The sequence below is a fragment of the Eriocheir sinensis genome, chromosome 46, assembly GCF_024679095.1.
Source record: "Eriocheir sinensis breed Jianghai 21 chromosome 46, ASM2467909v1, whole genome shotgun sequence".
NCBI lineage: Eukaryota > Metazoa > Arthropoda > Malacostraca > Decapoda > Varunidae > Eriocheir > Eriocheir sinensis.
Genome location: NC_066554.1, coordinates 785139 through 811113, shown reverse-complemented (window position 1 = coordinate 811113; position 25975 = coordinate 785139). Strand labels below are relative to the sequence as shown.

The following is a 25975-nucleotide window of genomic DNA, read 5'->3' as shown; positions in this document are numbered from 1 at the left end:
GACGATGCTCCTCTTGCTTCATCTCTTGCTTTACTTTATTTATTCATTTATTTCTTCCTTTGTTAATCATCTTGTGTTTGTTTCTGATTTATGTTCTTGACTTTTCGTAATCAATTTCTTCATGGACATTGTATTACTATAAGATCATTTACTTAATCTTTCACTTCCTTCCCCGTCTCTATTTTCATCTCGAGTTCTGTTAGCTTATGTTAGGGTGTGCAAGACTATAGATAAGGCTGTGTCGTGTTGGGGTGCGAGTGGACGAAGCTACAGCAAAGCAAGGTGGTCGTAAGGCTGTCGGTAATGGAGCTGCCCGAGTCATGTTAGTTTGGGTTAGAGTGTGCTGGACTAAGTTAAGCTGTGTCGTGTTGTGTTGTGCTGTGATTGAAATGAGCTAAGAGAAGGTTAGGTGAAGATAATGATAGTAATAACGCTGTTCGAGTTATGTTTACTTTGGGCTAGAATAGTGTAAGCTGTGTTGTTTTGTGGCGTGGGTGGAGCAATGCAAGGAAAGACAAGGGAAGACAAGACAAGGTTAAGTTAGTGAGTCAAAAGATGTTCGTACCGAAGCTTTCCCAAGACATGCAAACTTGAGTTGGGGTGTGTCGGACCAAGTTAGGCTGTGTTGTGGTGTGGTATAGGTGAAGACAAGCAAGGTAAAACAAGGTAAGACAAGACAAGGCATGGGGAAGGGGAGGGGAGAGGAAGGGGAAGGGAGCTAGGTGATGGGAGAGGAGGAGGAGGGTGAGGGACGTAACGGGCTGGCCGGGTCCTGTTCCCTTGACATTCTCGCCCTCCGTGGTGAGTTACCAGACCTGTTGCTTGGCTCACCCCACCCGGCACCCACCACCTCCTCCCTGGCTGGCTTGCTTGCTACACTCACATTCTCTCTATCCATCTATCTATCTATCTTCCTATATCTAGCTATCTCTATCCATATGTCTTCATCCTGTCTAACTTGCTTATTTCCTCATCTAATATTGCTATATCTGTATCTATCCAGCTATATCTGTCTCTTTCTATCCATTCACCCATTCATCTGTCTCTCTGTTAGTCATTCGTCACCTTGTAAGTCTTTTTTATGCAAACGCTCACCCAAGGACTTTCCCGCAAGACAATGAAAGGGAATAAAGAAGCCACACGGTTGTAATTGTTGCGTCATTATATATCAGGACTCGTGTAGCAGCAGTGTTGTGAATTTGCTCCTCCGTCATTGTAGTGCTGTCCCCCCTCCTCTTCTCTCGCCCCGCTCTTCCTCTCCTCCTTCCCCTCGTAGTAGTAGTCCATCACTGGGGAAGATGATGAGGAAGAGGGACGTGAGGAGCGACAGAGAGCTAGTACAATAAGGATGGTGGTGATATATCCTTGCCCACTTCCTTTAGTTCCTTTAGACGTGGTTTATATGTTGTTTCCGTGTACCTGTGAATAATGATGATGATGGTGATGATGATGGTGATACTCTTTACCTTCTCTTCCTTTAGTTTATTTATACATGGTTTATATGTTGTCCCTGTGTGTCTGTCTCTGTTTCCTTCCCTCTGCCACAGTCTCGCATCGTTTATATTTCATTTCCCAAAGAGTGTTAACGATAAGATGATTTCTATGGTAGTATTGTGTTAATTTTCCGGTCTTGTTGCATATCTAGTTGCATATGGCTCGGTTCTTTCCTAAGGATCTCCATAGCCTGTAATGCTGTCTTAATATCCCCAAAAATTATAGTCCAGTATATTGTGTTAATCTTCCGGTCCTCTTTATAGCAGTCGACAGGATACTCAAACATGACCTTTAATACTGTGTTATTCTTCCTTTACCATAATTAAGCTCTATACTGAATGGTTATCTGCATTATATCGATCTCCTAGTTCCTACTTCAAGTTCTCTACATCGAAGGGTTGTCTGAGTGTTGATCTTTCCGTTTTCTTCCCCTTTCAGCGTGCCCACCTTCCAGTCGCTACAGGAGGAGACACTCATCAAGATCGCCGATGTCTTGGAAGAGGTGAGAACATTGACAGCTTGTTAGTAATCGGTATGAGGTATTAGGTATCGGTAATAAGTATCGGTACCGGGCATCAGGTCTCAGTATCGGTATCAGGAGAGCGATGGCAGTGTGACTGAAACGATATTTGAGAAGTACAAACGTTGGAGAGAAGAAATATACGAGAGAGAACCTAAGAAAAAAAATGAGTATATAAAAGAAATCGTATAAAACTCATTAAGAAAAGACAGACAATGAAGGCGTTTGAAATATGAGTCTGTGAGTGAGTGAGTAAAAAAAGAGCAAGGTAAGGAATCCAAGGAGAGAAATAGTTGAATAATGATATAATTTAGGTATATATTAAAGCTAAAAAGTGATATATGAAGGAGAAAACTGTAGATGAAAAGAAAGGAGAGACGCAACAGAGAGAGAGAAAGAGAGAGAGAGTAAGAAATATATATAAATTATTTTCTTGCAGGACAATGTTCATGGTTTTGGTGACATTTTGAGAACATGTGGTGACCGTGAGACGCAACCCACCTCACGTATACAGGGGGAGAGAGAGAGAGAGAGAGAGAGAGAGAGAGAGAGAGAGAGAGAGAGAGAGAGAGAGAGAGAGTTATCGCATCAGTGTTTCACCCGTGACTATAAAAGTGAAGGTGAAAAGAACATGACCTTGGCCGCCACGCCGAACTAAAAATAAAGAAATAGATAAAAAAAAATGGTCGTGAAGGAGAGTGGGAAAAGGGGCGTGGGTGTCTTCGTTGTTAGCGGCGGCCTTGGAAAAGTACGACGTTCTTTTGTTTTATTTTTTTTTACAGTGAAGGACGCAGCTCAAGGGTAATAGACTTAACAAACAAAAAGAATGCTATAGGCCTGTGCATACCAAATAGTAATGATAATAATAATGAGAAAAAAGTGTCTTGTCATTTTCTGCTCAAATATAGAAGACAAAATCAAAGCTGAAATAAAAGTAACCGACATTATGACACATTCAGATGCAATAATTGGTAAGTAGAGTTCCGGTATTGACCTCACCGCTGGTCATTGCCCTTTGCTTTTGCAGGGACACCAATTTATTCATTTATTTATTTTTTTTATTTATTTTATTTTTATTTTTATTTTTATTTTTTTTTTGTGTGTGTGTGTGTGTGTGTGTTTATTGCCATTGAGCTGTTAACTTTTACATGAAAATGATTCTTAAGCCATCCATCACGCAAAACATCAGGTTCACCGTTTCGACACCACTGATATTACTAACCAAAGTAAAAAAAAAAAAAAAATGTATAAAAACTGAACATCTATGAACAGCAAGCTTTCCCAAGAGGATAATAATAATTAGAGGGTGATTATTAGGTGAGTGATTAGGATACTTGACCCGTGAGAATCTTGTGCTGGCTGGGAACTTATTTTACTAATCCGTGCTCCAATTGAAAGGGATTATAGAGGTAAACTACAGACACCCCTCATCTGGTAGTACCGTAGTGTCCCGAGGGCTGACCTGACCCTAATGACCTGAGCGGTAAATTTAGCTATAGGCGGCGTCAAGGCGGCGCCAGGACAGGGAGTGACCACAGGACAGGTGAAGGTGAAGGGCTGGGTGGGTCAGTCAGAATCAGTTATTATAGTGCGGTGCGACGGTGTTAGCTGCGGCGGGGGAATGCGTCACGCCCCCTCGACAAAGTGAGGTCATATTTAAGATTCCTTGTAAAAACTCAGATCAGTAGTAACAGGAGTGGTAAGGAGGGTAGGAGGGGTAACCCGTACACACACACACACACACACACACACACACACACACACACACACACACACACACACACATACACACACACACGACCCCACCTAAAAAGTAAGGTCTCTGCCAGGCCGGTAACCACGAACCAGATAACCATCTCGAAAAGGTGTCCACGTTTAATTACTTCCAAAAACTCAGATAGATCATTAATTAATTTTATAGCAGAGGCAGCGCTGTAAGTGTTAGACCTCACACTCACGATCCCAATTAAAAAGTATATAAGGTCTCATTTCATTGATTGTAAGACTCTGACAGCCACCAAACTGAGGTCACGTCCAATTACTTCCAAAAACTGAGGTAGAACATTTAAAGAAGAGGCAGCAGCTGTTAGTGATAGGCCAACCCCAACCCCTCACCTCCCTACTCTTCCATTTCGACCCCACCTAAAGAGTGAGGTCACAGGCAGGTCATTCCTAGAAGAGGCAACAGCTCACCCCCTCTCTCGACCTCATCTGAGAAGTGAGGTCATATTCCATTGCTTTATAAGACTCGGGACAGGTCAGTAGCCATCACTCAAAGCAGAGGCAGTGTGGAGGAAGGACAAGGGCAAACTCTTGATTTCCATAGCCATTCTGCGTGTGTGTGTGTGTGTTCATTCGTGTACTCAAGCTCGTGACGGGAAAATCAGTACTGAGCAAAGAAGGAAGAACGCATACAGCTAACGAGTGATTCTGCGTGTACCGACGAACATAAAGAGGAGATGGATTACTTTCTGCAGGCCCTGACGAACACAAATATGATGAGACACTTTCTGCAGGGACTGACGAACCTAAATTTGATGGGACACTTTATAGAGGTAGAGTATTAGTCCGTTAGGGTATATTTCGTGTTTATTTTGTTTTAATGAGCTTACAGCGCGACATAATAGCTTTAGTTATACGTGTAGCTACAAGAGCACATCTAAAACTAGAGAGGTCATACCTAGTACATCTTGATTAATCAGTCCTGCATTACATATTGTGTGACGAAGTGTCGAAGCTTTCGGTGTGATAGGTTAATCTAATCTTATGCCTATCACAACCTCGACCATGCCCTATACTCTCATCTACTGCTACTTCTTCCCCATACAGACGTTACTACACCCAGAGTGACTATCTTCTATCTATTCTCTCGTCCATCTATTCTACCGCTATCTTCTGCTGTGTTCCTATTGTTAGTTGTAGTGCGTTGATAATGAGGAATATATTACAAACTCGCGTCTCTTCTTACTCGCGGCTAACGAGTGTATTTCCTTCCCCCCCTCCAGACCTACTACAGCCAGGGTGACTACATCATCCGCCAGGGGGCGAGAGGCGATACCTTCTTCATCATTAGTAAAGGCAGGGTGAGTAACAGTAAGAATGTGTTGATCCGTATTGGGTTAAATGCGCAGTTTACTAAAGTGAAACAAATTGTCCGTTTTGGCGTTGGCTCCCGCGGGTCCATTTCTCCCCTCTGCTCTGCCACACAGTCCCAACACCTATTTTTTCCTATCATATGTTACCTGTACCTTACATATGAGAGGAAGAGATAGGTGTTGGGACTGTGTGGCAAAGCAGAGGGGAGGAAAGGACGCGCGGGAGCCTACGCCAGACCGGCTTCGACATATTTGTAAGACTAAAGAGATACATTGATTTTTATTTGAAGTACGCATGCTATCTCGTACAGTTTATTGGAGATAGCGCATACCAGCATATTCTAACATTACCTTTGCCATGGGCTTCCACAGGTACGGGTGACTATGAAGAACCCCGGTACACTGGAGGAGAAATACATCAGGAACCTGGAGAAGGGAGAGTTCTTTGGCGAGAAGGCGCTCCAGGGGTGAGTTGAGATTGCCTCCTCCGTACTTTTTTGGAGGGGCGGGGAGTCTTGCATTCTTTTTATGAGTTAATGGTTTAAGACTCCTTTTGTAGGTTGGCTGTGGTTATCATTCTTGGTTTTGGTTAACATTCTTTTTATAGCCGTTTCTTTTTAATTCTTTTTGTAGACTTTTTTTGTTATTTTTCCTTGTTTTATATGGTACATAGGACGAACCAAAGGCTAAATACGAAATAGAAAAAATGCCTATACAGTATTTTACTCCTATAAAGAAAGAAAAAAAGATAAAATGTGAGTTAATGCTTTTGTAAGTTGGTGTTGGTTATCATCCTAATGTTTAATGGTTCATGAAGCAAGTCGAGAGTGAAGTGAAATATATGTAAGAAAGAACCTACAATATGCTACTTCTGTAAGGGGGAAAAAATAGCAGCAAGTATTAAAACAAATTCATTAGTTAAATCAGTTAACGCTCATCAGTTAGTCCTTTGTCCAAGTCCTGAGTCATTTTTAGTGATTAGTTAGTTGGGCCTCAATAGTAAGAGCCAATTTCACAGTCCAACACAGTGTCTTCGTAACAGCCCGAACCAAACTTTAGAATCCCATACAATCCAAAATGGTGACGTCTTCGATGCCGCACTAAATACATAAGACTTTTCCTGTATAGTTTCATGAACACTATACAAGGAAATTTCGAAGGCTCTGGTATTGGTTTGGGAGCTTACTAACCCATCATGGGGAACTGTGAAACTGGCCCTAAGTCTTTAATTGTTAGTTAGCCCTCATTGTCCAGGTCCTTTACTCGTTCTCAACCTCGCCTCTCATTCCCACGCCATCCGCAGGGAGGACATCCGCACAGCCAACATCATTGCCGACGACCCCGACGGCGTGACGTGTCTGGTGATCGACCGCGACTCCTTCAAGCAGCTCATCGGCAACCTGGAGGAGATCAAGCAGTACTATGGGCCCGACATCTCCAGGAGAAAGTACGTCCAGAGAAGTTACAGTATTCTTTGTGTTCATGTTTTATTTAGGTATTTGAGCACCCCCACCACCACCACCACCACCATTTGTGAACGGGATCAAAGGGTGAGTGAGTATTGGAGCGAGAGAGTTGGAAGTAGCAGGATTGAGTGCGCTGAGAGATAGTACCAAAACAGGGAGATGGAGACTCTTCTGCTGCATCCACCCCCTGGAGGGTAGTTCCCGCAAGGTAGCAAGGCGTCGGAGATATAGATAGATAGATAGACGCATTATTACACAACCTGATTGTTATTTTTCCTTTCATTGCATCTCAGTTTCCCCTTCCCCTTCTCCCTGGCAGGATGAACGAGGAGTTTGCCAGCATTAAGCTCACAGACCTGCGCAAGATTGCCACGTTGGGCGTCGGTGGCTTCGGTCGAGTGGAACTTGTACAAATCGCCGGGGACTCAAGTAAATCCTACGCCCTCAAGCAGATGAAGAAGAGTCAGGTACAGGATCAAATGCTACTTCTCAATTCCAATTTTAACTCTAATCCTGTTCCTTTTACCTGTACTTCATTGGTTGTATAATTTGTGTGATGCTTTCCTTGCTGGTTCAAAGTTATTTATAGGCAGAAAAAATAAACATGTAGTAGTGTGTGGGACTGACAACTTTGACGAGAAAGAATAGATTAAGTTTTATGCGGTGTTGCCTCATGTACAATAAAATAATAAGTAACATGAATTATAGAAGATGAAAGTGACCTACAAAATTTGGTCAGTGTTTTTGATAATGTTTGTAAAAGGAGAAAGCTGAAATTAAATGTCAACAAAAGTAAAGTGATGGTGTGTGAGCCAAGTAGAAGTGAGGTTGTAGATTTTGTATGCCCATCTAGAGTGGGAATTGAATGTGAAAAAGAATGCAGAATAATTTTGAATGGTGAATTAATGGAGGAGGTCAATGATCAGTTATGTGTAAGCATGGTGGTACGGAGGGAGAAACAAGAGAAAGGGCATTGCAAGGAAGAAGGGTGGTAGGGTCTTTGGGACGAATCATGAATGACAGAAGTGTGAGCATGGAGATAAAGAGGAATTTGAGAAATACAATAATAGTACCAAGCCTCACATATGAAAGTGAAACATGGGCCTGGAATGAAAGTCTGAGGTCTAGAGTGCAGGCAGTGGAAATGAGTTATTTGAGGAGTGCTTGTGGTGTGAGTAGAATGGATGGAATGAGTAATGAAAGTGTGTACGAGCGTTTTGGAATGTGTCACGTGGGTGAAGGGAAGAAGTGTGGAGTGGTGGAAGAAGTGAAGCAAGAGACTGTGGTTTGGCCACATGGAGCGAATGGAGGAAAGTAAGATGACCAGAAGGGTGTATGTGAGTGAGATAGAGGGAGGGAATGCTAGAGGACGACCTCCAGTGAAATGGAGGGATAGGGTGCAGGAGTACGTTAGGGAGAGGGGGGAAAGATCTTTGAGAAACTTTGAGCAGGCAAGGAGGGAGAGTCTGGATAGAGAAAGCTGAAAACTTTTCTGCCGTGGCCATCCCCTGGTGGGAGCTCCTAGGAGCAGGCGTCGATGAAATGATGATGATGATGAATTATAATAAACAAGTATAGACACAATTATAGCCAACAGAGGATGGACACAAGTAAAGCCAACGAAGAATAAATAGACAAATATACTCAACAAATAATAGACGCAAATATAGAAAAAGACACAAGACACAGACTCAAGCATACCCAACCGAGAATAAATAAACATATAAACACCAAACACTAGACTACATAACCAATCCATCCACCATCCTTTCAGATCGTGGAGACCCGCCAGCAGCAGCACATAATGTCAGAGAAGGACATCATGATGGAGGCCAACTGTGACTTCATCGTTAAGCTCTTCAAGACCTTCAAGGACCGCAAGTACCTCTACATGCTGATGGAGTCCTGCCTCGGAGGGGAGCTCTGGACGATTCTCAGGTGGGTGACAAGGGTGAGGGTTGGAGGGTGTTGAGAGGGTGAGGTGGGATTGCGGGAGTGTGTGTTATGTGTACTTGGGGACTTAGAGGTTTGGGTGATGTGTTTAGGCTTGACGGATATAGAAGTTTGAAGGATGTGACCTGACTGTGGACGTTAGTGTTATGTACAGCTTGGCAGATGGAGTAGTTTTTGTGTTTTAGTGAATAGTAATGTTTTGAGGACGTCACATGGATGGATGGTCTTGTGGCTTGACTCGGATTTAGTTGTTTTTTGGCTTGGCAGATTTAAGTGTTTGGTGGATTTGGTCTGAATTGGAACATTTGTTGGAATAAGATTTTTCTGACAGTGAATGGAAGCAGTCTCAGGACATTTCATAACTGAACAGTAGTGAATAATCTTTTTTTATAGTGTTGATAAGATTGTGTAAAATTAGATCAGATGTTTGCTGATGTGCAGATTGTAATATTTGTCTGTCTCATTAGTTGTCTTGTTTTGGTTTTGTTCTAGTTGTAGGAGAGTATTTGTAAAGTGTTGTGCAGTAATGGTTGTTGTGATGGAGGTGATGTGGTCTGTGTTCATTTGCAGCGTTATGTTTTGTGTGGTGTTTGTGTCCCAACACGTCGTTCAGCATCAGCCACTGGTGCTGAATGGCCTGAGGGAGCCTGATTATGTGTCTTATTGATGTATGTCATCACATGTTGGTGACTGTATTTTCAATGGAATGTTGTTGTATTCAGTCCAGCTGTTAATTTGCAGCTCCTTAATAGATGGGTGTGTACTTGGGCAAACTGGTAACCTGGATGTCACACTTGCTCTGTGTTGAGGGGTGGCGGGCTCTTGCTCACCACAGGCTCAAGGGCTGATGAGGAGAGGAGCACTGAGGCCATGCACAACTGTAACATATGCACCCAACGTTACCTTTACCTTGAGCATTTATATATAATTCAGAAACTTGATTTTGTCTTGATGTGCATACACACATGTATGTACCATGGCTCTGTTTCTGTGCCATGTATGTATGTTAAATAAAGATTCAGGTCCAGTGCTAGCATCAGCTGCATCATTCAAGACAAAAAGTATTACCACAAGAGCTAGGGAGCTCGTTCCGGTGATGGTCTTGCAGTGACAACCACGCCACTGATAGTTCTCTGTCGGCTATCAAACGGCTTCAGCGTGATGTGATTGATTAACAGTTCCAAAGTCCTGCAAAGCCTTCACTATCCACGCGGATACCAAAATCCATAACAGCATTGACCAAAATTCTGCGGTGTTTCTAACAGTCACTGTTGTAGTTTGGCCACCGCCTCATTCACTGCAAGAAGTTGTTCTTAGTGACAGCCAGGATGAAGGTGTTGTAACATTGATGTTGTAGCTTTCTCACTTAAGCTTACTTACCTACTGAAGGGACAATCAGTTTGTTTTTTTGTCTTGACAGGCAATTATGCTGCCCAACAAGAATATAAAAGCTAGGAAGGGGAAAGCAGATAGGCACCTATGTCCGTGCCATAGATATTATGGCATTCAATTAATGTTAATGTAACATGTATTGTAAAGGGTAACCTTTCAGGGAAAATAATTCCCTTTGAAGTCCCCGGGCTCCCAGTGGGTGGCTGAGTCAGGCCAGTGAACAGACCTGTTTACCTTTGCTATCATCCTGTTCTTTATTTCCCCCCTGACTCCTCCCACTTGGTCTGCCTTTTCTTTTGACTTTGGTTTCCCCTTTCATAACCCTTAAGGCGCCAGGAGCATCGCCAGCAGCGTGGACTCGGCTTTGGTTGCGTGTTGAGGTAAAATAAGGTTGAGGCCGTGCTTGCCATGCAGTGCACCAGTGACCCTTCATAGAGCTCACCATACTGTAACAGTGCCGGCTTCCTACTGTGTTCATCCTGTGTCTTGTCTCATCCATGTGCACAGAAGCATTAACAGTGGCTGGAATACCCACAGTCACAAGACAGACGGACAGGGTCAATACGTAATAAACATTTGCTCAGTTGTAGGGAAAAATTTCAGCACGTTTTTTTCCAATGACTTGAGTATTTATTTAATCTGTCAATCTAGCTTGTAGGGAAGTACTTAAATGATATAAAATAAAAAGTTTGTTTAGGCTCAGAAAATTTTTGTAGTAGCTTTCCTTGTGTGCAGTCACCAGCCCTGACACCAAACATGTATTGGGCCAAGACTAACAAAGGTCAAGGACTTTGAGAGTACAGAGGAGAGTGAAGGGTATTCCAGGGACCTTGTCATGGCTGGGAACAAATACTAATTTTGTAAAGAAACATTTCAGACTTCATGTATAACTTTAATTTAGTAAGGTGGTACCTGATGCATGATTGGATGCCCTTAAACTGTATTAGAAATAGAGTAGATTACATCCATAACTATCGCTCATCCCTCGGTGGTTATCTGAGGACAGTTCCACAAAAAATTATGTCAGTAAAACTCCGCTCAGCTCAGCCTCTGGAGTGTCATGATCTCATGAGAGGAAATTGTTTGTTTAATAACTTGACCAAAAGAAGCCAAACAAAACAAAGACAAGCTCTCATGTCTGTTATTTTTACACCACCTTACCAAGACAGAGTCTGTACATGATGTAATCCCATACCATAACAGCAGTATTCTAACAACACACTAAAGCACACAACTGTAATCATAATTAACACAACTTGCTGCCCCGTCAGTGTTAACACATGCGTGTTTGTCCAGCGCTGCTCCGCCCTTCCCTAACCCCCTGGTCAGGACTCACCCTGGGAGCTAGACAGTTAACAGTTACTGCATGAGTTTTGTGAACTAGAATACTGAGGGTTGATAGCAAAGATTTGTTTGCTAATATCGTTCTCTCGGGGAATAACTTTTTGCGAGTGTTAAGGGAAGCCAAACAAAATATGCACCTAACTCTCGTCCAGTCCAGCACCATTAACACTGGGCCTGCCGGGCATCATTCACCCACTACACAGCCACCAAATACACTGCTGCTCACTGGCCACTCACTGCCTCCGTGCGAGTTGGTGTCACTGCTGGTGACTCCGTGAAAAGAATATTTGAACGTCTTGAAAATTATTATACTTGAATAGATTTTATGTGATACCTCAATTTTTGTCATTGCATAACATAATGATTACAGTGTCAGTGTCTTAGGATCCAAATTAGTGAACTCTAAATGTGAAAATTTCATATGCTGATGTTTATTTGGTGGTCTGTAATTGGTGAATGAAGATTACATGCCTATCATTTTTAAACCAGACCACTTGACCACTATTATTATGTGTGTGTGAGTGTGAGTGTGCATCATTTTGTATATGTGGCTGATTATACACATCAATCAGATAGACGAAGAAAGAGAAATGCAGAATATATAAGCATATTTTTTTGTATACACAGTTTCATGCCCCATAACTTTCTGTCCTGCCACCACCCTCGGCCTGAGTCTGACGTGTGTGTTTCCCATCGCAGGGACCGAGGGAACTTTGACGACCAGACCACCAGGTTCTACACGGCCTGCGTGGTGGAGGCGTTTGACTACCTCCACTCACAAGGCATCATCTACCGCGACCTCAAGCCAGAGAACCTCCTCCTTGATCTCAAAGGATACGTTAAGCTCGTAGATTTTGGATTTGCCAAGAGGCTACAGGTGAGGCCCAGCTAGGCTCTGCTGTTGGAGTTTTGCAATATGTATACTGTAACTTTTTTTTCTTATGAGTTAAGTTGGCAAGTGCAAATATAGTCATCTTTTGTGTTGTCTGATGCAGGAATCATCCACTCCTTTTATAATATGGGACACAAATTTAAGATGCTGATGATATTTAAGGACTGAAAAATAAGAAAATATTTGTACTTTTTAACTCTAACCTAAAGAGAAAAACGTTCTGTTTACGGCAAAAGTTCACTGATCAGATTTTAACTATATGTTTGTGTAAAGAAATTTCTAATGATTTTATACTGGGAATCAAATGCCATCAGATGCTGTAAAGTGTAACCAATATATCATTCATCCTAATGTCTATCTATCTGTTTAGCAATATAGTATTTATTGTAAAAGGTACATTCCATTTCATCTTGGGGGTATGAATGATCTTTTACATTTTACTGATTATATTTTTTTCCTGCTTTCAGGTGGGCAGGAAAACGTGGACTTTCTGCGGCACCCCCGAGTACGTGGCCCCGGAGGTCATCCTTAACAAGGGCCACGACATCTCCGCCGACTACTGGTCCCTCGGCGTCCTCATGTTTGAACTGCTGACAGGTGAATAACTCGTGTTTTTAACTAGTTACATTTTACAGAATTTGCATGACGTTTGTATATAATTGTCAATATCTCTCTACAGGGACCTGAATTCCTTGATATTGTTTTGACGTCTTTGCCTTATTTGTGGTTCAGTGGGATTCTGGTTCATGTCTCCAATCTTTTCATTCTTCTCCTTACTTTACTCTCAATCTCTTACTTTATTCGTATCCATGTCTGCTCATTAATGGGACTCTGTTTGGTCCTATTTCAATTTTTTATTTATTTTCCCTTAATGGGCTTTCATAGATCGTATAATAATAGTAATAACATTAGCATGAGGTCAAGAGGTTGGACTACATGATTCAACTTGTGTGAATGCCATTAGTACAAATTCATGGATCTACCAAACCCACCTGTCTTCACATCACATTGTTAGAAAGGAAGTTGCTCAATCATTTTACTTTTAGTCACCCATTTACTTTTGTTTTATTAATGTCTATTCCTTCTCCCCCCCAGGCACCCCTCCCTTCACTGGGCCGGACCCCATGAAGACCTACAATTCCATCCTGAAGGGCATCGACGCCGTGGAGTTCCCCAGAAACATCACACGGACGGCCAACGCTCTCATCAAACGCCTGTGTCGGGACAACCCGGCCGAGCGCCTCGGCTACCAGCGGGGAGGCATTAAGGACATACAGAAGCACAAGTGAGTAGGGGGCAGGAGGAAAAGTAAAAAGAGTGGAGTTAACCCAGTAGGTGCGGGGATAATGTTTCTCAAAGGCCCCTCTCAGCAAGAAATATGAAAAAAAATCATCACCCACACAAACCATTTCGTAATACACATCAACGCATTTGTGATTAGTTTATGCATCGTTTATTTTGGGGGGGTTTATATCATGGTAAAAATTTGGCCCGTCACTGGTACACGGTTAAATGAGTGAGGTTAAAAACTAATAAAAATGATGAAGAGTAGAGAGCAAAGTAAATGAAAAGGAATAAAAGATTAAAATAAAAAAGTGAGGCCATAGAGATATAAGTGCATAAGTAAAAAGAGTAATTAGAGAAAAGTAATATAAAAGTATCAACAAATGTGTAATAAAAAGTGATTAAGAGTAAAGTAGAAAGGAAGCATTAAGAACATACAGAAGTACAAGTAAGTAAAGGCAAAAGTTAAGTAAATAGAGTAAAGTAAAATTAATAAAGTAAAAATTAATAACAATGAGTACTAGAAGAGTAATATAAAAGAGTAATAAAGAGGAAGTAAAATATAAATTGGAAAAAATGCAGGATATTGATGTGTGACTTATTGGTATACTCATGAATGGCTCCTCTTGGTATACTCATGAATGGCTCCTCTTGGTATACTCATGAATGGCTCCTCTTGGTATACTCATGAATGGCTCCTCTTGGTATACTCATGAATGGCTCCTCTTGGTATACTCATGAATGGCTCCTCTTGGTATACTCATGAATGGCTCTTCTTGGTATACTCATGAATGGCTCTTCTTGGTATACTCATGAATGGCTCTTCTTGGTATACTCATGAATGGCTCCTCTTGGTATACTCATGAATGGCTCCTCTTGGTATACTCATGAATGGCTCCTCTTGGTATACTCATGAATGGCTCCTCTTGGTATACTCATGAATGGCTCTTGGTATACTCATGAATGGCTCTTCTTGGTATACTCATGAATGGCTCTTCTTGGTATACTCATGAATGGCTCCTCTTGGTATACTCATGAATGGCTCCTCTTGGTATACTCATGAATGGCTCTTCTTGGTATACTCATGAATGGCTCCTCTTGGTATACTCATGAATGGCTCCTCTTGGTATACTCATGAATGGCTCTTGGTATACTCATGAATGGCTCCTCTTGGTATACTCATGAATGGCTCTTCTTAGTATACTCATGAATGGCTCCTCTTGGTATACTCATGAATGGCTCTTCTTGGTATACTCATGAATGGCTCCTCTTGGTATACTCATGAATGGCTCCTCTTGGTATACTCATGGATGGCTCTTCTTGGTATACTCATGAATGGCTCCTCTTGGTATACTCATGAATGGCTCTTCTTGGTATACTCATGAATGGCTCCTCTTGGTATACTCATGAATGGCTCTTCTTGGTATACTCATGAATGGCTCTTCTTGGTATACTCATGAATGGCTCTTCTTGGTATACTCATGAATGGCTCTTCTTGGTATACTCATGAATGGCTCTTCTTGGTATACTCATGAATGGCTCTTCTTGGTATACTCATGAATGGCTCTTCTTGGTATACTCATGAATGGCTCTTCTTGGTATACTCATGAATGGCTCCTCTTGGTATACTCATGAATGGCTCTTCTTGGTATACTCATGAATGGCTCTTCTTGGTATACTCATGAATGGCTCTTGGTACACTCATGAATGGCTCCTCTTGGTATACTCATGAATGGCTCCTCTTGGTATACTCATGAATGGCTCTTGATATACTCATGAATGGCTCCTCTTGGTATACTCATGAATGGCTCCTCTTGGTATACTCATGAATGGCTCCTCTTGGTATACTCATGAATGGCTCCTCTTGGTATACTCATGAATGGCTCCTCTTGGTATACTCATGAATGGCTCTTGGTATACTCATGAATGGCTCCTCTTCCCCCAGATGGTTCGAAGGGTTCTACTGGGACGGGCTACAGAACCGCACCCTCAACCCGCCCATTGTGCCCAACGTGCGCTCGGTCGTGGACTGCAGCAACTTCGACGAGTACCCTCCAGATAACGACGGCCCGCCCCCGGACGACAACTCAGGCTGGGACATAGATTTCTAAAGCCGCCACCTCCGCCCCCCCCGCGAGGACGCCAGTGCCTGAAGACAATCTATAGTTATATATGCTAATATATATATAACAATAATTTCACCTTTGAGGTTAATGTTGATATTTTGTAAGAGTTTTTATCGTCAAGAAGAGTTTAAAAAAATGAGTGGATTTCTTACTCTCGAGAAGATGGATTGTGTTGTCTCAAATGTCCCCCCCCCCCCTTAGCACAGTCCCCAGTTTGTGTCTCCATGAGCTGCGACAAACTTACCACCACCAGTCTTACTACTAAAGCAAAGGGTACAGAGAATAGTTCTGGCTGCTTTCGGGAATTTATCATTGTCGAGGAAAAGAAGGTTATGTGCGAGAGAGAAGAGGAAAGAGAAGAACCAGCAAGAGGAGAGAAATGAAGCCCAATGTTCATCATCACCAGTGACTTAGTTCTTAGTCAGGAGGGCACAGCAGCAGGGGCCATGTTCTTTTTTTTCTTCTTTTTTTTTTTTAAGTGTTTACTTAAGCTGTGTCTGAAACTACCAATCCACGTATCACTGTCCCTATCGAAGAGTTTTGACCATAGATGTGCCACAGATTTACCATTAGAAGTCTATTTTCATCTACTCTGTTGTGTGGTGTAGGGACGCAGTACCTCAGTGTACTCGCAGGATTTATTGACGTGAACGGAACCCGACGCGTTATCTAGAGACTTAAGTGTTTCCGGCAAGAAACCGCTAGAGCTTAATACTTGATCATGAGTGTGAGAACTTACTCAGGAAAACGACTAAGGTGCCTTGTCCCCGTGACCCAACCAGCAACAGCTTGCCTGTGGCCAGCCATCACTGCAAAGGTTGTTATTTACTACTATTGCATTCTCCCTGTTTTGCCAGATATACGCCTTTCTAACGTTACTGTCTCTAACAATTGGTTGCAGTCTGACCACAACTGTGTATTGCAGGAGGAAGAGTATTCATGAACACACGCATTAGAAGTGTCTGTAATTGATTGGTTGAAGCTTTTCATGTTCACATCTCTTTCCTGACCAAATGATGGACTTGTAATTCCATCCTTCTTCATTGTACACACAAACGGAGTGGACCTGACCCACTCGCAGTGCAAAATCCTGGTGCAGATATTGCTCACTCTGCAGCATTTGGTGCAACACTGTGTTAGAAGTGCTGCTGCACCTCACAGTGAGCCCTGGTGAGTGTGCTTCCGCCATGTTTGCTACAGCCCGGGACCGTCACTGAGGCTGTTTTATTTTCAAATCACAATGTGCACAAAGCATTGAAACCCGTATTTGTTTATGACTTTATAGGTTGAATAAAAAGTATTTAACAAAATTCTGAGTAAAATCAGTCACAAAATATTGATATAGGATGAATGATTATATATTTTGTATAATAATAATAACAGTGCTGCTTTGAATCAATCTTTTATTTGGCTTCAGCCCATTGAGACTTGAGACAAACATTGAAGTCATAAAATATTTGCAAACAAACATAAAACACAAGACCTGCCTGGGAGGTTGCCGAGGGGTGCTGGCGGTGGGAGGGCAGAGTACAGTGTGCTGGTAACTCAGTGTTGCGTCAGGTGCCACCAGGAGTGTGCTTCGTTGCTTGATTGCATTTATTGCGTCCTTGTTAGTCTGTGAAACAAAACTACACTTCATAGTTTCATTTCTCCATTTTTGCCTCTTACTGTATTTTGCAACATATAAGAGCATTAGGTGTCCAGATGCAAACCTAAGTGTCTTGCAGAAACCTGTCTTCTAGAATATTGCTTCGTGTAAGGGTCAAGCTTTACACACAGAATGGGAAGTGTTGTTTCCTGAGAGGCAGTTATAATTTATGCCTAATGTATTGTTCAGTACATTTCACATCACAGTACAATCACATTATTCTGCCTTGGTCCCCACCAGTGCCAGGCAGTAAGTCAGTAGCAGTACGAAAGCTCATGCCATACAGAGACTGATTCCTCAAACACAGAGGTTGTGAAGTGCTGTGTTTTTGCTACATGGTGACCTTACAACTTCAATGATGTGACTAATTAATATGTCTTGTTTTGGATGTAGATTTCTTTCATAATTGAGTTTGTTTATCAAGAGTTTTGTGTGTTGCAAAATACAGTGAACTAAAGTCTTTGGTTCCACTTATTCTTTGGTGGATTTTCCTCTGCAGGAGATACAGTGTATACTCACAGCAAAGCCCATCATGTGAGGCAAAGATTGAACTCACAAGAAAAGTAGTAGTAGTAGTAATAGTTGTAGTAGTAGAATTAGTAGTAGGTAGTAGTGGTAAGCCCCTAGAAAAATAGTATGGAAAAGTAGACTCTCTAAACTCCCCTTTGCCGTGAGTATGCCCAGTACCTGCTGCTGCTGCTGCCATCTGTTGAGTTGCAATGAGTCCGTACAGAGCCACGTGGCAGCGATGGCGACGACCACACTTCACTTGGTGCTTTCTTGGTGGACTTGCTATGTGCACTGCCACCCAAAAAAATTACCCCTTCTCAAACCATGCTGCTAAATAAGATTGCATTCACATTTTCATTCTGCCATTTCGGTGTAAAAGGAATAGACGTTTTTGTTTCTTATTGGTGGGAAAAGAAAAGTCATGTCAGTGTTCTTTACTTGAGCGATGTGATTTGGAAAAATCGGCTACTTTTGCGAGCTTTGTGTAGCCAGTCAGCTGTTGTTGTGACTATTCGATGTTCCGTTCTTCACTAGCCAAGGGTAACAGCCCAATGCAATGCTTCACAAAACAGGCTGGAGAGCTGTTTGGTGCTACGACGTGAATGAACAGCTGTATTGGTGACCGCCCGAGCCAGGGGTAGACAGAGCCCAGCCACCTTGAGCCCTGGGGTGACACACACAAGGGTTACCAGGTGATAATCATGTAGTTAGGCAAACAAGCTTCGACAAAGACAAATTCTAACTTGCAATAACACAAATTAGCAGCAACGTTACACCTAGACAGCTTTGTAGCGCCCATGTGGCTCAGGGTGACGGCTCTTGGTGATCCCTCGAGGCCTCCAGTGAGGGTTTAAGGGCCATGGAGGAAGCAACGGACCATGAATGGATACTCTTCCTGTTATTCATCCCGTAAAAAGAAGTGTACATAGATTTTTATTTAATGTGAATGGTGCTTGGAAATATCTCTTTAAAAACTGTAGGAAACTGTAGTTCCTTCCCTATAAGGTTGTTCTCGTGGTCTGTGGGCTCTGTTATAGTGTTACGCTGTTTGGGTGTCACTGCTGCCACTGTCTGTGGAGGCATTTTATTATCATTATCATTATTATTATTATTATTATTATTGTTTTCGTCATCTTGATTCCATATTTCTCGTCACGTCAGCGGTGCTATTACTTCAATGTGAATGTGAAGGTGTCAGGCTAAATATTATTTTGTTGATTATTATTAAAATATTTTTCCAACCTCTTTGTCAGTTAAGAATTACTTGAAGAAGGTGATAAAGCCCCAAAGAACTAAACAACAGCAACAGCTTGCAACAGAAATCCACATAACATATATTTTTATATAGAATATAAAGTTCCATACATGAATATATATATTTATTTACTTGCATAAATTTGTAAAATTGCAAAAGGTTGCAGGTACAGACCTTTGCTTTAGTACCCATTTACAGTGTTGAACGATGTGAATTATAACTTTCTACACCAGACTCCTCATGGACTGCCTCGTGTGCCGGGCAACACCCGGCGCGCGGACTTGTGAATTTTATAAACTTTGAAAGCTGTTATACTCGAGGCCTTCATTCCTGCCTCAGTGTGTGAGTGTGTGTGTGTGTGTGTGTGTTGGTGACCCCCCCCCCACACTGCTCTCTCTCTCTCTCTCTCTCTCTCTCTCTCTCTCTCTCTCTCTCTCTCTCTAATACATGAATAAAGTGAGAGTGAATGAACAATGTAGTATTAATAACTTGTATCTTAGACAAGTTTCCGAAAAATATTAGACTAAAAAGAAATAAACAGGAATCAAAGGGTAAGTAAAGCCCGTCAGAGAGAGAGAGAGAGAGAGAGAGAGAATGGTGGCCTGTGTGACTCGCCCTCGAAACGTCAGTAGCATCGTCAAGGTGGATACATCAAGGTGTGCTAACTGCTTCATAATGTGTTGCATCATTACCTGTACGAAGACCCAAGATCGTTTCGGCTGAACAAAACTATGTAATGGTGTTCACCCTCTAGACAACTTTACTGTTACTAAATCTGTTCTTCTTGGTTATTACTGCTGCACTCTTTTCATCGTACTTGCATTCTTGTAGGGTAACAGATTGCTCTTATACAACATCTGATGGGCGTGAGCATTATGAAGCTCCGAATGAGCCACCAAGTGCATTGCTTCACTGCTCGCTAACAGGTGATGGTTGCACACTAGCGTTGACCCCAGTAACTGAGGGAATTTATGACCTCTGTAGCTTTTGTATTGCCGGGGATATATATCTCTGCTTGATGTATCCTCCTTGAGTGCAGTAGGATGAAGAATATATTAGAAAACCAACGATGGGTATTAATATGATGGTCTACAGATAAGAACAATTTAGTGGCGACATGGAAACTCAAGGACTGCACACAAAAAAAAGAACATCGTCAGTCAGTCAGTCAGCAGGAACTCGTCAGAGGAGGAGGACGCGCTCTGTGGTAAGTGGGAAAAGCAATATTGCGGTAACGAAAAAACACGATGTAGCCTTGATCTGTACTTACTGTTTTGTTAGTTAATGTAGCTTCCTTAGTGAGAGCTGTGTGATGGTGTAATTAGGATAACTATAGGAACTGCCCGCCTTTAAATGAACGATGGTTAAGTAATGCCATCGTGAGGCCGTTTCATCTTTAATCTGTGGACCTTATCAATGATGCTTTTATCTACTGCAACACCATTCTGGGTAAAGATTCGTATTAGGTCCGGGCCAGTATCTCATAATCTACTTTATGAAACATCAGTATCTCTTCATATATCTTTTCTACAAACCTTCAACAGTCATGGAAACGCTTTGAAAATCCAATTCAAAGACTCTTTTTTTACTCTTGAAAATATGGGATAATGTTTACGAGAGCGCGTCGCCTCCTCTGGCGGCGACGCAGCCGTAAAATAGCTCGCAGAGGGTTTAGTGTCTGGGAGCATATTTAAACTACTCCAACCGAACTTTAGAGCTACTAACGTGGGGGCTGCGCCCCCCTCGACCCCCTTCTAACCAGGGGGGGGCTACAAGTATATGTGACTTATTTCAGCGAGGAGGTATTTCTCGCAACACCGGCTGCAGCGTCGCCGCGGCCGTCGCCAGAGGAGGCGACGCGCTTTCGTTAACATTATCCCCTATTTTCAAGAGTAAAAAAAAAAGTCCTTGAATTGGATTTTCAAAGCGTTTCCATGACTGTTGAAGGTTTGTAGAAAAGATAATGAAGAGATACTGATGTTTCATAAGGTAGGTAATGAGATACTGGCACGGACCTAAAACGAATCATAAGCGTGGGGATTCAGAGGTGCTGGATAAGTGGAACTTCCGGATACTTGCGGTATATTCCCAAAGTTTCCCATGAAATTTCAATGAGCCAAACACGTTTACACAGTACACTTAGAAATGCATCTCCCGACTATAAGTCCAGCTGACGGCACATCCCCCCTGGGTAACATCTCAGTGCAGCTCAGTCTTGGCCTCAGTTAAGGCCCCTGGCCACTCTGGATTCTTGGCAAAACTTGCACTGGACACTGCTACAACCATCACAAAGGCAATCCCATGCCCTCTGGTGGACCACCGGGAATGCTGTGCAAAGCTGTATGGCTAATGGCTCAACCGTACACAAGGCAAGCCTACTCTGGAAGTGGTGGAAGTGCAGCATGGGTATTTCAATCTTACACCATTCAGGTATGCTTCATTTTTCAACAATTTTTCTTGGAATTTTTCCAATCTTTGACAGGCCAAATTTTTGCTGCATATTTAGAGTTTCTGGATACCCAGGGGCCAGATAGTCATGGTTTTACTGTATATAGTAAAACCTTGACTAACTGGCTCAGGTATCTGGAACTCCTAATAATGCGGATAAAATCTTACTGAAAAAGAAAAAAATCAAGTAAAGTAGGGTGTATATGCTATGGCTGCATGTGGCTGCAGTGCTCATCTCCATACCATTGGCCCTTTGAGCCTGTGGTGGATAAGAACCCATGACCCTGGGACATAGGCCAATGTGAAGTCCAGGATTACCAGTTTACCTTCTTCAGGTTTCCAGTGCACTTAATGGGTCAACAATGCAGTGCAGCCCTACATTCAGGTGACTCATTAGGCACACAAGTTCCCGTAGGTGGAGGGGCGAGCAAAGCTAAACAGTGAATCAGCTGAACAGAACAAAAATGACATCCCACACAAAAGCTCACTCACCATATTCCCACAGCAGCTCCATTATGAAACGTTGCATGACTAATGGGTCAATTAAATGCAGGAGTGTGTTCTTCATCCACAACAGCCTCTGGTATGTACATATTTGCATACTTGAGGAGGTGTACCAGTGTTAACATATTAGTTGAATGAAATTAAGTGGGGAACTTGGAATATACCCCAAGTATATGGAATTTACATTTATCTGGCACCTCTGAATCCCTGCAGTTGCCACTTACTAGGCCTTTTACTGTGTGTGTGTGTGTGTGTGTGTGTGTGTGTGTGTGTGTATATTTACCTATTTACTTATTTGTAGTCTGAGCTAATCTCTAATAGTCCCGTCTCCATATCTACATTCATCCAGCCTTTCCTTCATTTGTTGGACACTATTTGCCTCCACCACCTCTCCCCACAAGCTGTTCCATGTGTTTACACTTTTTTGTGGAAAACTATACTTTTTTGTCACTCAAACAGGTTCCTTTATTAAGTTTCTTTCCATATCCTCTCAGCCCCTGCATTCTTGCAGTTGAGAAGAGATCATCTCTGTTCACCTCATCAAACTTATTTACCAACTTATACAGTGTGATCAGATCTCCTCTCTCCCTTCTCTGTTCCAGTGTCGTCAAGTTCATCTCCTTCAATCTGTCTTCATATGTCATATTCAAGAGTTCTGGGACCATTTTAGTTGCAGTTCTCTGTATCCTTCCCAGCTTTCTGATATCCTTCTTTTTGTGAGGCAACCACACAACTGCAGCATATTCAAGTTTTGGTCTTATCAGTGTTGTAATTATTTTCTTCATCATTTCCTTGTCCATATAATGGAATGATACCCTTATATTTTGCATCATCCTGTAGGTTACTCCAAATAACTTGTTTATATGCTTTCCTGGGGATAGTGTGTCTTGCATCGTTACTCCCAAATCTGTTTCTTCATGTACTACCTTTAAGTTTTCTTTTCCCATCCTGTATGTTTTCCTCGGTCTTTTTTTACTTTTCCCCATTTCCATAACATGGCATTTATTTGCATTATTCCATCTCCCATAACTGGCTCCATCTATACACTCTGTCCAGGTCTTTTTGCAGTTCTTCACAATCTTCCTTCGTCCTCACTTTTCTTATTAACTTTGCATTGTCTGCAAAGAGGCTCATATAACTTTTTATACCCTTCGGCACATCATTTATATATATTATGAACGATATTGGTGCCAGAACTGAGCCTTGAGAAACTCCACTCTCTCCTCTCCTCCAATTTGATTTCTCTACCCCAATCACCACTCGGCGGTGACTGAAAAATCTCAGGTGGTTAGCGGCAGATTCAAACCCGCATCATGGACAGCGCACGCAATGCGAGGCCAGCACGCTAACCACTCAGCAACTGCCTCCACCTGCTATTTTTATATTTGTCTCTGTTATTTTTATTTGGTCTTTTCTTTAAGTTCCTCCATGCCTTATTTCTCTTTATTTTTGCTGTTTCACACCTCCATCCAAACCATGTTTTCTCTCTCTTAGTTTTTACTGTGTAGTATAGAACATATATCTCTATTCCTCTGTTGTAAATATTCATAAAAAAAGTCATATTTCTCTTGCATCCTCTTCATATCAGTCCAGTCTACTCCACCGAAGAAAGTCTTGAGTTCAACGTAATCTGCCTTAGCGTAGTTTTTCCTTTTTTCCTTATAAGCCTCATCTCAATATTCACATCCTTCCAAAGTTTTCATCTCTAACAGTTCATGGTCGCTCTTTCCTAAGGGGCACTCATGACTGACTCCTTTATCTAACTTCACGTTTTTTGTGAAAATTAAGTCAAGTCTTGATGGCTCGTCATCCCCTCTCAGCCTTGTTTCTCCTTGCACCCACTGCGTCGTCAGGTTATCTGTTACCAGCTTCAATAGTTTACTTCCCCAGGTATTTTTGCCACCCTCCATTGCATAATCTTCCCATTTCACCTCTTTGCAATTGAAATCTGTTAATATTACCTTTTCATTATTTTTTATTTCGTCTGTCAGTGCCTGTATTGTATCTTCCAGCATAGCGTTATATCTTACTTCACTCCAACTTTTGGTTTAAGGGGGAACATAGGCTGTTGTTATGTCATTCTTCTCCACCTTTTACTAGTATCTGCACAGCCATCATCTCCGTGTGTGTGTGTGTATTCACCACGGCCTGATCACGAGTTGGACTCGCTTTCGCCAGCAGGTACCCACCCGACACGAGCAAGTACATGCTCATTATCGTTGATCCCTGGGTACTGCCAGGACCTCTCACACCACACACCTGATCCCTCTTGCTCAAGGGGTGACAGTAACCACTCCTAGTCAACAGAAAGAATCCAGCCTGAGCGGGGCTCGAAACACCGCCTGTTTGGCCGTGAAACCTTGCAGCATGGCGCTCTAGCTGATTGAGCTACCGGAGTGTGTGTGTGTGTGTGTGTGTGTGTGTGTGTGTGTGTGTATTTACCTAGTTGTGATTTACAGGAACGGAGCTATGCTCGTGCTGTCCCGTCTTTCCAACTACTTCCGTCAAATTTGGCCTTAAATGTGCTTATTGACTTAGCCTGTACCACTTCCCTCTCCAGCCCATTCCAGACCTCCACACATCTCTGCAGGAACCTGTTCTTCTTGATGTCTCGTCTACAAATTCCTTTTCTCAACAGTTTTCCATTTCCTCTTAAGCTTCTCTCTTCTTTTGTCAAGAGGTCATCTCTATCCAATTTCTCTAGACCATTCATCACCCTATACACTGCTATTAAATCTCCTCTTTCTCTTCTAATTTCCAATGTAGGGAGGTTCAGCCTCGGCAATCTGTCTTCATAAGGCAGGTGGCTCAGACTAGGTGCCATTTTTGTTGCCGCTCTCTGTGTCCTTTCCAGTTTTCTAACATGTTTCTTAAGTGGCGACCAAGCCATTGATGCATATTCTAGTCTAGGGCATATCAAAGTCACAATTTATTTCCTTACCATGTCCTCATCAAGGTATGTGAATGCTGCTCTGATGTTCCTCTGCAGGTTGTATGTCTCAGCTGATATTGTATTCACATGTCTTTTTAGAGACAAGCTTTCTGTGATCATCACTCCAAGGTCCTTTTCTTCTTTCTTCTTATCTAACTTATCCTTACCCAACTTATAATGTCCCTCTACTCTCATTCCACTCTTTCCTAATTCAATAACACTGCACTTTTTGATATTAAATTCCATTTCCCACTTCCTGCTCCACTCCCACACTGTGTTCAGGTCTCTCTGGAGCAGCAAGCAGTCCTCTTTTTCCACTCTTCTCATTATCTTAGTGTCATCAGCAAACAGACTCATATAGCTATCCACTCCTTCAATCATATCATTAACATATACTGCAAACATAATTGGGGCCAACACAGAGCCTTGCAGAACTCCACTCATGACATTTTTCCAAGTTGATTTCCTGTCTCTAATAGTTGTTCTCATCATCTTGTTCTTCAAAAAATCCTCCATCCACTTTCGAAGTCATCCTCCTAATTTACCCAGTGTCTCCAGCTTCCACATCAACCTCCTATGTGGCACCTTGTCAAAGGCCTTTTTCAAGTCCAGGTAGACAGCATCAGCCCATCCATCTCTCTCCTGCACATCTATCACCCTTGAATAGAAACACACCAAGTTTGTCAGGCATGATCTTCCTTTCCTAAATCCGAATTGTCTTTATGTGATGATTTCACTTTCCTCTAGGTGCTTCGTCTTGGCTGCCATTTGTTCATATTTTGATCTTGTAGATGGGGACTATGTCAGCTTTTTTCCAGTGTGTGTGTGTCTCTGTGTGTGTCTCTGTGTGTGTGTGTGTGTGTGTGTCTCTGTGTGTGTGTGTGTGTGTGTGTGTGTGTGTGTAATATCAGTCACAGACATACCCCTTAATCTTTTTTCACTGTTACTGTCTTGATGTTGGTCTTGGCTGCCATTTGTTCATATTTTGATGTTTGGTTTGTCATGTTCATGTAGGAAGAAAAACATTGTGGTTAAACCAGTAATATGTACAGTAAGTAGAATGAGATAAAAGGTTGTTGTTATTGTTGAAGGGTTGTGACGGTCTAGCAGTG

The 25975-nt window shown here is 42.2% G+C and overlaps 1 protein-coding gene across 2 annotated transcripts in view; it reads left to right on the top strand.

Annotated features, from left to right (window-relative positions):
* Positions 1-19293, top strand: part of LOC126980970 (cGMP-dependent protein kinase, isozyme 2 forms cD5/T2-like) — a 45686-nt gene extending 26393 nt beyond the window's left edge. Inside the window, exons 3-13 of one of the 2 annotated variants that reach the window (XM_050831469.1) lie at positions 1933-1996; positions 5020-5097; positions 5482-5576; positions 6413-6556; positions 6895-7042; positions 8350-8513; positions 10250-10300; positions 11964-12141; positions 12624-12753; positions 13252-13441; positions 15386-19293. In XM_050831469.1, coding sequence (XP_050687426.1) covers positions 1933-1996; positions 5020-5097; positions 5482-5576; positions 6413-6556; positions 6895-7042; positions 8350-8513; positions 10250-10300; positions 11964-12141; positions 12624-12753; positions 13252-13441; positions 15386-15551 — 1408 coding nt within the window. In that variant the 3' untranslated portion in view covers positions 15552-19293. The remainder of the gene's footprint in view (positions 1-1932; positions 1997-5019; positions 5098-5481; positions 5577-6412; positions 6557-6894; positions 7043-8349; positions 8514-10249; positions 10301-11963; positions 12142-12623; positions 12754-13251; positions 13442-15385) is intronic. The other variant, XM_050831470.1, reaches the window with a different exon arrangement.
* The last annotated feature ends 6682 nt before the right edge of the window (positions 19294-25975 follow it).